This window comes from Anoplophora glabripennis, unplaced genomic scaffold (assembly GCF_000390285.2).
Source record: "Anoplophora glabripennis isolate ALB-LARVAE unplaced genomic scaffold, Agla_2.0 scaffold345, whole genome shotgun sequence".
Lineage (NCBI taxonomy): Eukaryota > Metazoa > Arthropoda > Insecta > Coleoptera > Cerambycidae > Anoplophora > Anoplophora glabripennis.
The window spans coordinates 71,657-86,055 of record NW_019416469.1 but is presented as its reverse complement, the minus strand read 5'-3'; the positions used below and the strand labels follow the sequence as shown (position 1 = coordinate 86,055).

Genomic DNA, 14,399 nt, shown 5'->3' with positions numbered 1-14,399 from the left:
ATATATTATACATTCTAACGGCCATTCATTCGCCGTCAACGAGATCTAAAAATGAAACACTTTTCGTCGTCAAAAAAACGCGATTCGTAAAGTTAGTATTTTGTCCAAGCACCATTTTTGTCTATAACACTGCAATCTACATGGCATTGATAAAATTAATGTTCTTGTTATAATCCTCAGTGATGTTATCCCATGCGTTTTCAATTACCTCCCAAAGTTCTTCGACGTTAACTGGATGGAAGTTTCTGCCGTAAATTTTTTTCACCATATATCCCCAGGACTTTGAGGCCCAAGGTAAAACATCGATGTTGTTATCAATGAACCATTCTGACGACAATTATCCTGCTTGAAAGTGAAATTATGAAGGATACAGCATAGTCACAACAAACATCAGGACTTTGGCAGCTTATCCAAGCCCAAAAGTTAATGGAGAATCCATCGCTGCGCTGTGTGGGTTTCACATAAGGCTCCGAATACCTTACAATCTCTGGTGGGTAGACACGGACAGAGGCATCGGAGCAAGACTGAAAACTTTTTTCGTCCGAAAATATAATATTCTCCCAGAAGTTGTCTGGGCTTCCTACAAATTGTCTTGCAAACTCTAACCTCTGTTCTTTATACTGGGGAGTCAAAGCAACTATATTTGCGGCCACAATATAATTCTTCAGCTGCGAATCTTTCACCCGCTTCCTTGCAATTCGCACTGATCCAGGAAAATTCGTCTCAAAGGAAGCCGCTACTGCCATGTCAAAAGGATTTATTCTTAGGTGGTGCTTACTTTTCGACGTTCACCTCCGTGAACATAACGTACGTGACCCTCCGCAATCCATTTTTCTTTGAGTTTTTTTTCTGTTCTTGCATACATGGAGAACATCCGCAATGACCAATCATTCTGAAGTAAAGTTACAGCTCTCACTTACCAAGCAAATTACTAATGACACTGACATATAAAAACTTATCATAATAAAAAGTAGACCACATCACATTAGAAAAATAAATCGTCCACTTTCAAAGGGCCGGCAGTGTATCTACTACAAGAACCTGCAGTTGAAGTATCATTGTAGATAATCCTGTTGACTATTTCATTTTTGTTACTTAAACTGTCAATAACACAACTTTCTGCAATTGCGCCTGATTTCCACCCACCATGTCTCTTGATTGCTAATACATAAACTCCTATATTAGCCAGTAACGTTGCCGATGTTCTTCGGAATGAATGGCTGTATATGTTTTAGGATGTTCTAGTTTCAAAAACTGTGCAATCTTATTAGTAATCATAGAAAGGATGTTCTTGCCGACTGGTTGGTTGTAACATCTACCTGCTTGATAGCGCAAGTTGTGAAATTTCAGTTTTAATTTCCCATCTAATCTTGATATTTATATGGTATTAATTTTGGAAATTTTCCAATATTTACATTTTTTTTTTGGTATTCGGTGTACTTTTTAACATGGAATATACTGACCATAACGTTGAATTTTATTAATTTTATGTTCAAAATATGCCAGTTATACCGCTTCGAACACTTTTTGAATTTTCTTCGAACTGCACCAGCCTTTGAATTCGTTGTAGGCAAACAGCACTTTGTGCCGCTTCCAAAACTTCCCCTGGTAAATGTTCGTCTTCACTTTCCTTTCGATACGTTTCTTTGAATCAATTAGAACCTTACCTCTTTATAATCAAGTCATTGAATTTGTTGAAGCCGGCCAATGTCCAGCAGTTGTCTTTTGTGATTTGAGCAGAGCCTTTGACAGCGTAAAAAAATGTATTACTAAGTATTTTGGAAAAATATGTCATAAAAGGAAGTGGGTATCAACATTTCTTCGGGGTCGTCAACAGTATGTATCTTTAAAGATCGAATCTAAACAATCTATAGATTTTATGCAATCCAGTTGTTTAAATTCGGATGTAGGTGTACCTCAAGGCTCAATAACAGGACCTGTTTTATTCATTTTATATGTCAACAATATATCAAGTGTCACAAAACATATCGCCTATACAGCCTATGCTGATGACTATTCAATGGTTTTATCGTCAAGGGATTCAGATACATTGAGTAGTAGAACCGCAGAGACAGTGATCAAAGTCTGACAGTACTTTTACAGTATCGATTTGTTTTTTAACGTGGACAAAACTGATATTTTAACAATACGTAATTATCAAAGAACTATCGAAGATATACGTATTAAAGTAAATAATAAATTTGTGACTAATGCACATGACGGTGTACGTTTTCTAGGTGTTTATTTGGATGAATTCCTGAACTTTAAATTACATTGTGATAAACTTATTTCGAAAATGAATTCTCTGAAGTTTCTTTTCTTAAATATGCGAACGGTGCTGAACCTTTCCCAGCTTGTACACGTTTACTATGCCCAAGTAGATTCAAGACTTACAGACGGAATTTATTTATGGGGAAATACGACTAATTCAGTTAGTGTTTGCNCGCGACACACGGCGGTAGAGGCTTGATCTTAATCATACTCCACTAGAGTTCTTCTTGGAAATGATAGTACGTCTACTCAAACCAAGAACGGCAACCAATTTAACACGAGGAACATTAAAATGACTGAATAAATAAAGTATCAATAAATTTCACGTTACAGAATTCAACATTTTACCCCTTCCCCATTTGTTTATATACGAATTATGTGTTTATGTATATAGAAATAAGAAAAGCATTGATATTAACAAAGATAAGTATGTACAATTAAGTATAACACGAGACATGCTATGCTGGTGATCTTAAAGTGCCGTTTGCCAAACTAAAACTAATCCTGAATGCTCCTTGTTGCTTAGATCCAAAATGTTTTAATCGTTTACCAAACGATGTTAAATACTGTTTGTAAATATTTTTAAACGAAAGTTAAAGTAATTCCATTAATAATTTTTTCACTTTCAAACTCTAATTCAACTGGAATATAATAGCAAAAATATAAAACGCTCATTATACAACCTCCTCGAACGCGGTTTTCTTGTACTGCCCATTAATATTTATGACATTACCTGCAGCGTGCGAAACTGGCGCTAGTTTTATGACTAATTACCGACATCCATTTCGGAATTTTAATACCGCGTCTAGTATTTTTCGAACGCGGTAAATGTGACTTAAGCAGCGGTTATTCCGTACGCGATGTAGAAGCAATGTAAGACCGGTTGGGTTCCCTGGGGCGCGGATAACATGGCCGTCTGCGACTCACAGCCTCGGGTATGGGTGGTACCGCTCATGGTACCCTTCCGATGGGCTGGTGGTATCGGACGGCAGCATATGTTAAAAAGAATTCGGTGGACTCGGATAGCGCAAGACGTAACCGCGTGATAAAGAAACAAAAGTGTCTCAAATATAAGAGAATAGAGCAAAAATTGTAATTATTTCTGTTTAAAAACGTTTTGTTCAAAGAACGTTGATAAATGTTATAATAATTCAATTAACTATAGTTTGTTTTCTCAACTTTCATAATATTAGATAAATATAAGATAACATACTCGGAAAGAATGCCCTTAAAGAATTACCAAATTATTGTAGTCCTTCATTTTTCAAAATATATTGAGATATCCACAAACATGTAAGAACATCTAACGATATCCACGTATATTCAAAGACATATGTAGATACCCAAGAATATCCGTAGACATTGAGAGACATCTGTAAACTTTTATGGACATTCATGGACATCTGTGATCATTTATGAACATCACGTATATTTCTAGGCATCCGTGGATATTCCACGACATCTGTAGACATTTATGGAAGTTGGCGAACATTTATAGACATCCAAAGATATTTCATGGCCAATCAATAACGTCTGTGGATCTTTATAGACCTCCACGCATATCCAGACATTCAAAGTTATCTGTGGACATTCGAGAATATCTGTGAAGATATCTGGACATTCACGGACATCTATGGAGGTTCACAAACATTCGAGTATATCTAAGGATATCCTTATATCTGTATGGATATTCACAAGCATTCACAAGGATATCTTTATATCTGTAGACATTAAGCGACATCTGCAGACTTTTATGGATATCTATGGCCGTCTGTGATCATTTATGAACATCCACGAATATCCACAGACAACCGTGGACAGTTCTGACGACATCTGTGGACATCCAGGGACTTCCATAGACTTCAATGGACCTCCACAGACATCTGTAGACATTTATCGACATCCGTTAATATCTATAGATATCCAAAGATCATTGCACGTTTGGGTGCGGTTAGACATTTATGGACATTCACGAGCATACAAACAATCAAAGGCGTCTGTAGAGATTCAAGATTATCTGAAAATATACGTAGACATTTACGGATATCTGTGGACATTCAAGGATATTTCTGGACTTTAAGATGTAGATATCTACAGACATCTGTACATATATCCATTAGGGTGGTCCAAAAAAAAAGATTTTGTTTCGTCTCTTGTGAAAATATGTTAGTTTATCATGTTTTAAGAGCCTTCTCAAAAAATCAGTTCAAACAAAATTTTTTAGAGGTCGCTCAAGATTTTTAAAAATTTCCAAAATCGTCAAAAATTGATTTTTTTTCATAAATTTTGTTTCTCGTTATTTTATCATTTTCTAGGTTGAAAAAAATCTCGATTCTGAAAATTTCAAATCGATATTTTGATTTATAAAATTAACTCATAATTATTTTAACTTTCAAAGTAGTGTACCTATGTTTTCGAGCGACCTCTAAAAATATATATCAATGAACTAAACTGTTTTTTTTTTAATTTGATGAACAAAAGAATAGAAATAAATCACGAGACACTTTCAAAAAATTAAAAAATTGTAAATATTTGATACCCACAGTGCGGTAGTAAATTTTGCCTCGAGAAATTTTTTAAGTGTCTCGTGATTTATTTCTATTCTTTTGTTCATCAAATTCAATAAAAAATTTTTTAGTTCGTTTATACTTATTTTTAAAGGTCGCTCGAAACATTTTAGGTACACTACTTTTAAAGTTGAAATAATTATGTGACTTAGAAATTAAAATATCGATTTGAAATTTTCAGAATCGAGATTTTTTTCAACCTAGAAAATGATAAAATAACGAGAAAAAAAATTTATGAAAAAAAATCAATTTTTGACGATTTTGGAAATTTTTAAAAATCTTAAGCCTCTAAAATTTTTTTTTTTTTGAGGGGGCTCTTAAAACATGATAAACTAACATTTTCACAAGAGACACGAAAAAAAATATTCGTTTTTTTTGGGCCAACTAATATCCATATTCAAATGCAATCACAACATCTACCAACATCCAAAGACAACCACAGACCCCTAGGGTCATCCGCAGATATTTGTGGGCATTTATGGACATCTGCGAATATCATCAGATATTCCGTGNTCAATTTAGTATAAAAAAGTCACATTTTCGCACCAACTAAAATTTTAAAAAATTAAAAAATTATAAATATTTGATACTCACAGTGTGGTTGTAAATTTTGTCTCGACAAATTTTGTAAGTGTCTCGTGAGTTATTTCTATTCTTTTGTTCATCAAATTCAATAAAAAAATTTATTAGTTAATTGATATTTATTTTTAGAGGTCGCTCGAAAACATTTTAGGTACGCTACTTTTAAAGTTTAAATAATTATGAGTGACTTAGAAATTAAAATATCGATTTGAAATTTTCAGAATCGAGATTTTTTTCAACCTACAAAATGATAAAATAACGAGAACAAAAATTTAAGAAAAAATTTTAGACGATTTTGGAAATTTTTAAAAATCTTGAGCGACCTCTAAAAATTTTTTTTTGAGCTGATCTTTTGAGGGGGCTCTTAAAACATGATAAACTAACCTATTTTCATAAGAGACACGAAAAAAAAAATATTCGTTTTTTTTAGGCCACCTAATATCCATATTCAAATACAATCACAACATCTACGAACATCCAAAGACAACCACAGACCTCTATGGACATTCGCAGATATTTGTGGGCATTTATGGACATCTGCGAATATCATCAGATATTCCGTGACCATTCAAGGACATTTGTACACATTTATGGACATTTGTACACTACAAAGATATCTGTGGATATACGTGGACAATCATAGAACATTTGTGGATATCAGCGGACTACTGTTTATATTTATGGACATATGTAGACTTGTATGGACATCCACGGACATCTGTGACCATATATGAACATTCCACAGATTGTTAGTAACCCGAAAATGTTCCACGACATCTGTGGACATGCGTAGACTTTCAAGAAATGTCTGTGGACATTTAAGAACATCTGTATAGACATTTATCGACATTTACCGACATCCAAATACATGCAAAATATCCGTGGCTGAATCTTGTTAAGTGTATTCATAATTATATAAAGCTTTCTAGTTTACATTTCTTTACTTTTTTCTGTCTTTTTGCAGTGTTAGCAGTGGGGTAGCAAATCCTAAGTGAAACAGTAGTCCAATATAAGAGCCTTTCTCATACCTTTTTACTCGATGCTGGCGATGCCAAGTAAAGATCTGATCTGCGATCTGTAGCGAGATATTCTCGGAGCAGTTACAAGCAATTAGTATTGTTCTAATTACGAGAGTATGTGGTTATATATTAAGATGTAGAAAATTAAAATTAAATATATTATTTCCACGGGCCATAAAATAGACTAATTGTATAATTCTCGCGAGCTCCTGATGTGAATACGATAAAAGGAAAAAATATCAGTAGATTTAAGGATACCGACGCCATGTTATTATTTTTATAGAGGAGTTTATACATATTTTAATACTGATTAAGTCGGATCGGTACAGCTGTGTAAGATACCTTTTCGTAAGCCATAAACGTACGTTTCAGTTTCATAAATCATTCGTTTGATGTGATATAAATTGTAGCTCATTTTTCATGTCTCCAGTTATTTATGATGGCAGCTTGCAACGTTCCCGTTCGTAAAAAATTGGATATGTGCCTGCTTAGGTAAGGATTGAAGGATTTTACGGAATTATATATAACCTGGGGAAATTTAAATACATAAATAATAAATTTTGCGTTTTTTGTAGGCGCTGAACTTTTCGTTCGTAATAGAATAGATTTTAGTTCGATCTGGTTCTGATTCGAAGATTACAGATATTTTTAGAAATAGGGCACTTTGAGATTTTAGTTGTTTACTGTATACTGGATTTACAGGAATGGTGGAAAACCGTAACTTCCCGAAGAAAATTCTAGGATTTGCAGTGTTTGTTTTGTTGGAGAAGAGAAATCCAATAATCCGCTGAACGGATCTGATAACCACATTACAGTTTCTCTAATATATAGAAAAAAAAAACAAAATCTCAACACACTTTTGCGAGTTTACGATTGTCAACCTCAATCGCAGCTGTATCCACTTTTAAAGATGCAATCTCTCAACATGTATATAGATAATTTTTTAAAAAAGAAAGTTTTTGTAAATAATAACAAATATATTATATTTAAGTAATACAACATAAACATTTGGATACTTAAAATATGAAGAAACAATACTAATGTTTATAAAAATTAGGAATACCTACCTATTCGAAAATTATTTTTTCTAAGTTTTCGGATGAAAATGACAACAATGGCAACCCTAATGAAGCCACTGAAGTATTTAACAAACTTGGTGACTTTGTTAACTTGTTCTAAATAGGTACTGAGGCTAAAGATAAAAACATGAAAATTAAAAAAAATACCTCGCGAGGAAGAAATTGAACATCATCCAATTTAACAAACGGTACAATTTGACTAAACAAGAATAAATTTCCATGAGATTAGAATTAACGCAGATAACATTTTTCCGGAAACGGAGGCACCGATAATTATGATTGTGCTTCTTGATTTATTATTTAATTTAATAACCGTTATTAAGTTCATCATAACAATAACTTATGTATTATGTAAGCAAATCTTTGCCTAACTACATAATTACGATTATGTTATGGATTCTGACTTTGAAGGGGATCCTACGGAATTTTACGTGTTAGGAGCAACGAGGCACTGACTTCTCCTTTTTTTTAAATTAGTACTTAATGATGCGTAAGTATACAAAATCGCAATCCGATTAAAAAAATTTGTCATTAGCGTTTGAAATCTGATTTTAGTCACTAAAAAACCACCTGTAAAAGATCTACAAATCTGCAACTGTTTGAATTTAGAGTCGTTTCAATGACTTTTCGATAATTTGCCTGTTTGGTTTTCAAAATTGTTTTACACCTGAAATACTTGTACAAAAATCGAGTGAAGTTTTTCTGAAAACGAAAAAAAAATACACACTCTGAATGTACTTACTTTTACCGTTCCGCTAGTAATAAATTGCTGCTAATAATAAATTACTACGTTTAACAGTCCATGTGTGTCACAAATATGCAAAGTATTTCCACATTGCCGCAATCTTATTTCTGCTAATTAATATGCAGTCAAGGATATCAGTCATACGAACTTTCAGACGTATCCTAGATCCGTAAAATTCTTAAACTGCTGTTTAGATACTTGTAGAGCAGCTAGCAGCTGCACCGTCGGAAGTTTTATAATTTACGCTATCTCATACGAATATCTCAAAGAGGCAAACTTTAATTTGTATAACAAAAACCAAAATTTAAAATAACTAACACTTTTAACTAACACAAATAAAATACACGAATTAATATAGAACTAAGTAGCCTGAAAACAGATAATTAAATTTTTAGATTTGATTTATACAAAAAAAAAACATGAATTGTATAATACACAAAACACTGCACTATACACTCACTGTATACAGCTGCTGCCATCATATAATGACAACGATGACCAACAATCAAATTATTGTTAGCACGGAAGTGAACCTAACAGAATATTGCATGTCTACCTTATCCACTTTAGGTTGCAGATAAAATACCATAGATAGCGAAATTTATTGATTTCCATTTTAATTTAAATTACATAATTATATTTGTCCTTTATCTTTTGTATCAGAAAATATCGATATTTGAATTAATGATAAGGTAAATCCTACAAATTACTAATAATATCACAATTTATCACCATCAGGATATTGTAGAAATTTATCGCATTGACAATGGGAACTAAATCAGTTTAGAATGTATGTAAAAGATGGCGCCACAAGGAAACGTTAAAAATGAATGCAAAATTTTGAACTAACCTAAAATATACCTACTCTTCAAAAACACTTGTTTATTAAAAAAGCACTTCATTTGTACTAAATAAATATGTTTCCAACTAGTACTCAGTGCAGGTTTTGGATGTTCAGCAGCGAAGAAGAATTAAATAAGTTAAGAGAAAGAGCAAATTTAAAACATATCCAAATATATGGAAGACAGATCAATGTAAGTTTTGAAAAATGTGTAGATACAAAGACCTAATTCAATCCGTTATAAGGACTCGGCGAAATATGAATTCTTTCTCACGCCAGAGGAAGAAAAAGTGATGGTTAAGCGGTACGAATTACATCTAAGGGATTTTTGTAAACGTTTTCAACCGCCCATGCCGAGGTGTGTGGTGGGCACATCTTTTCATTACTTCAAACGATTTTATATAAACAATTCAGTGATGAACTACCACCCAAAAGAAATCATGTAAGTGTTTACAATTGACATAAATCTTCCTTAAATAATGGAGTGTTTGTTTCTTCAGGGTTACTTGCATTTATTTAGCCTGTAAGGTAGAAGAATTCAACGTATCAATCCAACAGTTTGTTAGCAACATTAAAGGCGATAGAGAAAAAGCCACAGACATTATTCTTAACAACGAACTGTTGTTAATGGAACAACTCAATTTTCACTTATCGATTCATAACCCGTATAGACCGGTAGAAGGCTTGCTGATTGATATCAAGGTAAGTAAATTGATTATTTAAATGAACGATATTTTAGTACTGTTTAAGTTAGACCCGGGGATCACTACATGACCCGGAAAGACTCCGTCCTGGAATAGAACATTTTCTGGAAAGAGCGGTACTAACCGATGCTATAATGTTGTATTCTCCCAGCCAAGTAGCACTAGCGGCTGTTCTGCACGCCGCCTCCAAGTTGCAGGAAAATTTAGATTCGTACGTAACAGACATATTATTCGGCGAGGACGGAAAGGGGAAATTGGAGGATTTGATTGAGGCTGTAAGAGGTATGTAAATTTAACATTTTTGCTGTACACTTTTGTAAGCGTGGTGAGTGTTTATATCTAACTTCATACAGGGTCATGTAGGCTCAAAAATTGCGATCTGAAAGATTTTTTGAACAAACGAATAATTGAAAACTCATTTTTTACTTGTTTTCGACTGGACTTTGACCAAAAATATTCCCATTTTATTGAATAATTGTAATAAAAAAGGGTCCTTAGCACCTTAATACAGGGTGTTCCTCATAAGAACCAATACGGAGCAGGGGCATGTAAGGAAACCCAAAATATGGTGATTTAACGCAACTTACCTTTATACTTCACCCACGGAGTTTCCGAATGGACTTTCAGAACACCCTGGATAACAGTTTAAGCAAAGAATTTCCATTTTTTGGCCTAAATTTCCCTAAAACTGTGGGCAATGTCGACAGTTAGACGGACCCTCTTGTTCGATTTTAAACAAGGAATTGTTAATTATGTAGGTTTTTAACACATTTCGATATAAACTGTGTTCTGTTTATGATAAAAATCGTTAATAGCCCAGTTACTGCAGCTGAAAATATAGTAATAGCTCCGAATTTTTTATAACTGCATCAATTTTTTTCAAAATTTAGAATTAGGCTCATCTTACCCCCCACTTCAAAACTTATACTAGCGCTAGGTGTGCTTTTGTTCTTAAGGGGTGAAAACCACCCCTTATTGGAAAAAAAGAAAAAATACAAATTTAAGCATTTTATGTAATCAAATCTTTTTTATTTATGCAGTATGAGTAATTTTCTGTGCTATCTAACATGAAACTTAATGTATCCCAAATTTTTAACCCGGAAAAACCTTTAAAAACCACCCCTTTGGATGAAAATAGTATAACATTTTTTTTCAACTTGAAACGTTTTAATCGTGCATTTTTATCAAATTAAAATTGATTTTTTTATTAAAAAATCTTTTTTATCGATTGCAACTTTTCAGCCCTAGAAAAATACTCCTTCTTTCGAAAATAAAATGAAAAAATATCATTGAAAGAGTAGAAACATTTTAAATGTGCATTCGTATTAAATAATCATGTATTCTCTTATTATAATATAGTAGTTATAATATAGTACTTATAGTACTGGTTTATTCGAATATACACATACTAAATACGTATTGAGATGAAATCAGATTGACGAGAGAATGGTTGAAATGGTTATTACAAAATTTATTATTGATTTGATTATCATGTTATTAAATTGGAGCATAGGCTAAGATATTATCAGAAAAATATAGTTGAAATAAATTNTGACGATAACTTTCTTACTTTTTAAGATTTTTAATCGCACAAAGGCTCATTTTGCAGGGAATTGTAAGGGCTACGTGAACTGTTGAGTTAATCTTTTTTAAGCCCTTCATTTTTAAGCTTGAAGGGTTTAAAGGGCTCGAAAAGGGTGGTTCTCTCATTCATATGATAACTTAAAATGGCGATATCTCGCTTAATATTAATTTTAGAGAAGTTAAATTTTTTTACTCTTGTATTTTTTTGTACACCCTTTAATTTTTACGTTACAGCGTAAGAATCGATTTATTTTCAAAAATTTGAAAAATTAACATTTTCAAGAATTAAGTTTTTTTCTAAATCGTGCTTTGTAAGTGAGCCAATGACCCAGAACATATTCTTAGAACATAAATGAAGAAATCTGTAAATGGATTGCATTTAATTTTAATTCCGTCACCAAAGGCACTGATTTGTTTATTAATTTTTTTCTTAAAAAAATGAGACTATCATGTTACTTCGATCATATTTCCGTTAATTCTAAAGACTTTTAAAACTGCTCATTTTAAAGGTTTTTCAAAGTACTTTAAAAAAGGCCCAAATAGTTTTTTCCTAATATTTATGGTTTTGGCGTTTTTAATGTTAACTGGTTCCAATTTAGTTTTTAGCTAACATATAACAATGTTTAAAAACCCATAATTCAGTTTATATTGCAATTAGATAAAAACAAAATAATACCATTAAATTTGTTTTTTTATTACCTTTCTTTTTATCCATTACAACTTTTTCGTTAAATCCAATGGTTTCAGAGTTATTTGCAAAAAACTGTCCGAAAACGAGCACTACAGTAAAAAATCAACATTTTCAATGACGAATTACTCGGAAAGTATTGGATTATCCAAAAAACTTTATATAACATTTGTTACTTAAAATTGACTCCTCTATCGATTTCTGTAATTATTTTGGTCGTAAAAATTTCCACCCCCAAGGCAAAAGCACACTTCGGCACTATATAAGTTTTGTTTCTTGAGGCATTCCCCACATTGAGTCAAAATTTCACATCAATCAGTTCAGTTCTAAGGAATTCGAAGGTAAAAACCCTGAGTAACTGGACTATAAACATGTTTTAAATCTATCTTGATTCTCTTGAAATTATTTATTAACTAAATTTACTGTGTAATTACAATAAAAAATTGGACTGACTAAAATACAGATGCAATATCATCAATTTGTTCATGAATTATATCATGAATTTTTTTAGTTGTGAAAAACTGCTATAAATGTGTCCAATTTTGATAAAAAAAAAAGTTTGAACTTTATTGTACCAAACCAAAAAAGGTATTTACTTGTAAATAAGGAGTGTTCCAAAATGCGCGCAAGAAGTAATTTTTATAGAATTTTTATGACGTTCTCAGGCATTCGGTCGATGGTTAAAATGGCCGATTCAATTCTAGACAGAAATCAACAAAAGGCGCTTGATAAAAAGCTGGAGAAGTGCAGGAACCCAGAAAATAATCCTGATAGTGAAATGTAAGTTTCAGGCGTTATTAATATCGCATCGCTTCAGCTGAAAGCCTTACAATGAAGCTGCTTAAACTTCGTACAATATTAATACAGTCTCTGTACAAATATGTGTCATGTTTGCAGATATAAAAAAAGGATGCAGGCAATGTTAGATGAAGATGATGACCTCTACCATGCCATTTCCGCCCAAAGGAATTCTTTGGATAATTCTACGCTGAATATGTCTGTACCGGCTTCTCCTGAGGTCGCATAGAATGCATTTGTTGATAAATTTCAAACACAAACAGTTGTTTGATTCAGAGATGCTTTACAAAAGCAAATTATAATAATAATAAGTTTATATATAATATCAAATTTTACTTGAAATTATTTAATTTGATATTTTTGAATGGTTTCTTCTTTTCGGTGTAACAAGAAGTTTTTTTTTTATTACAATATTTAAACCTGTTTATACTATTTGGAAAATTTTTTTAATTGTAGCGTAGAATTAGAGTAGAAAATGTTAGAAATGTCTCCCAAATAAGTTTTTAAAAAACTGGAATGAATATTTTCTATCTAAATCAATTCCTGGAAATTAAAATTAATAATGCATTAACAGTTTTTTTTTCACGTCCTAATAAATGTATTTGCCAAAAAAGTAGCAGGCAAACATTTGTCAATTAAAATTCAACAGTTGGACAAAGGTCTCTAAATTTTGTTAGTCAAACGTAACAAACTGCACTAATGCAGAAACTTAAATGGTCAAAAGTATTTCCGAAATTTTTCCGTGAATTTTGAAATTTTTTTTTTTTTTTCATTTACACGAATTTAAAAAATCAGGAAAAAGGGGTAATTTACGGTTTTTTAGAAAATTGGCGGCTAAATTAGAAATATTCACGAAATGACTAATGTTAAGCATGACTTTTACAGTTCAATGTACTCACAAGAACCCTGTGAAGGGGTTCTCGATTCTCGATCTAGTGTACCATTTCTTTGTTTCAAACAAATTTTTGAAAAAATTAAAGGGTCACGACACTTCATATAAACACGACTAAAATGGAAAAAAAATATTTTGAGATTTTCTCACATTTTTACCACAAATAACGTTTACATTGACGAGAAAAAAAAAATCAAACAATTTTCGAAAAAATTTTTGGAGTTTTTTTTTGTTTTTTTTTTTTTGGAAAACCTTCCGGATATTGAAGAAAACAAAATCCAATTGTTTCCAGCACGATTCAATTTTTTCATCCTATGCTTCTGTTAATCAACTTTTAATTAAACTCAAATTAATGTTGATGACCCAAACCAGATTTCGACCCAGTCATACCGTTTTTTGAGACAAATTACTAATTTATTTTTGTGCGGTCTGTAATCACTTAAAAAACAGTTTTTTTAAAACTACCCTTTTTCTTCGAAAAAGAAGCTTTCTCTCTTTTTTCTTCAACAATTTAAACGTTATTTGCGGTAAAAAATGTGAGAAAACCTCAAATTTTTTTTTTCATTTTAATCATGATTATGAAGTCTTTAAGCTCAAAAAACGTGACCCTTTAATTTTTTTCAAAAGTT

General features: G+C 32.1%; 1 protein-coding gene across 1 annotated transcript; it reads left to right on the top strand.

Moving 5' to 3' along the window:
• Window positions 1-9,133: 9,133 nt before the first annotated feature.
• LOC108908818 (cyclin-H) lies at window positions 9,134-13,443 on the top strand. The gene is made up of 6 exons (XM_018712963.1): window positions 9,134-9,297; window positions 9,350-9,546; window positions 9,605-9,806; window positions 9,859-10,090; window positions 12,746-12,860; window positions 12,978-13,443. Exons 1-6 carry the CDS (start codon window positions 9,181-9,183, stop codon window positions 13,105-13,107), a joined length of 993 nt encoding a protein of 330 aa, XP_018568479.1. The 5' UTR covers window positions 9,134-9,180; the 3' UTR covers window positions 13,108-13,443.
• Window positions 13,444-14,399: the final 956 nt, after the last annotated feature.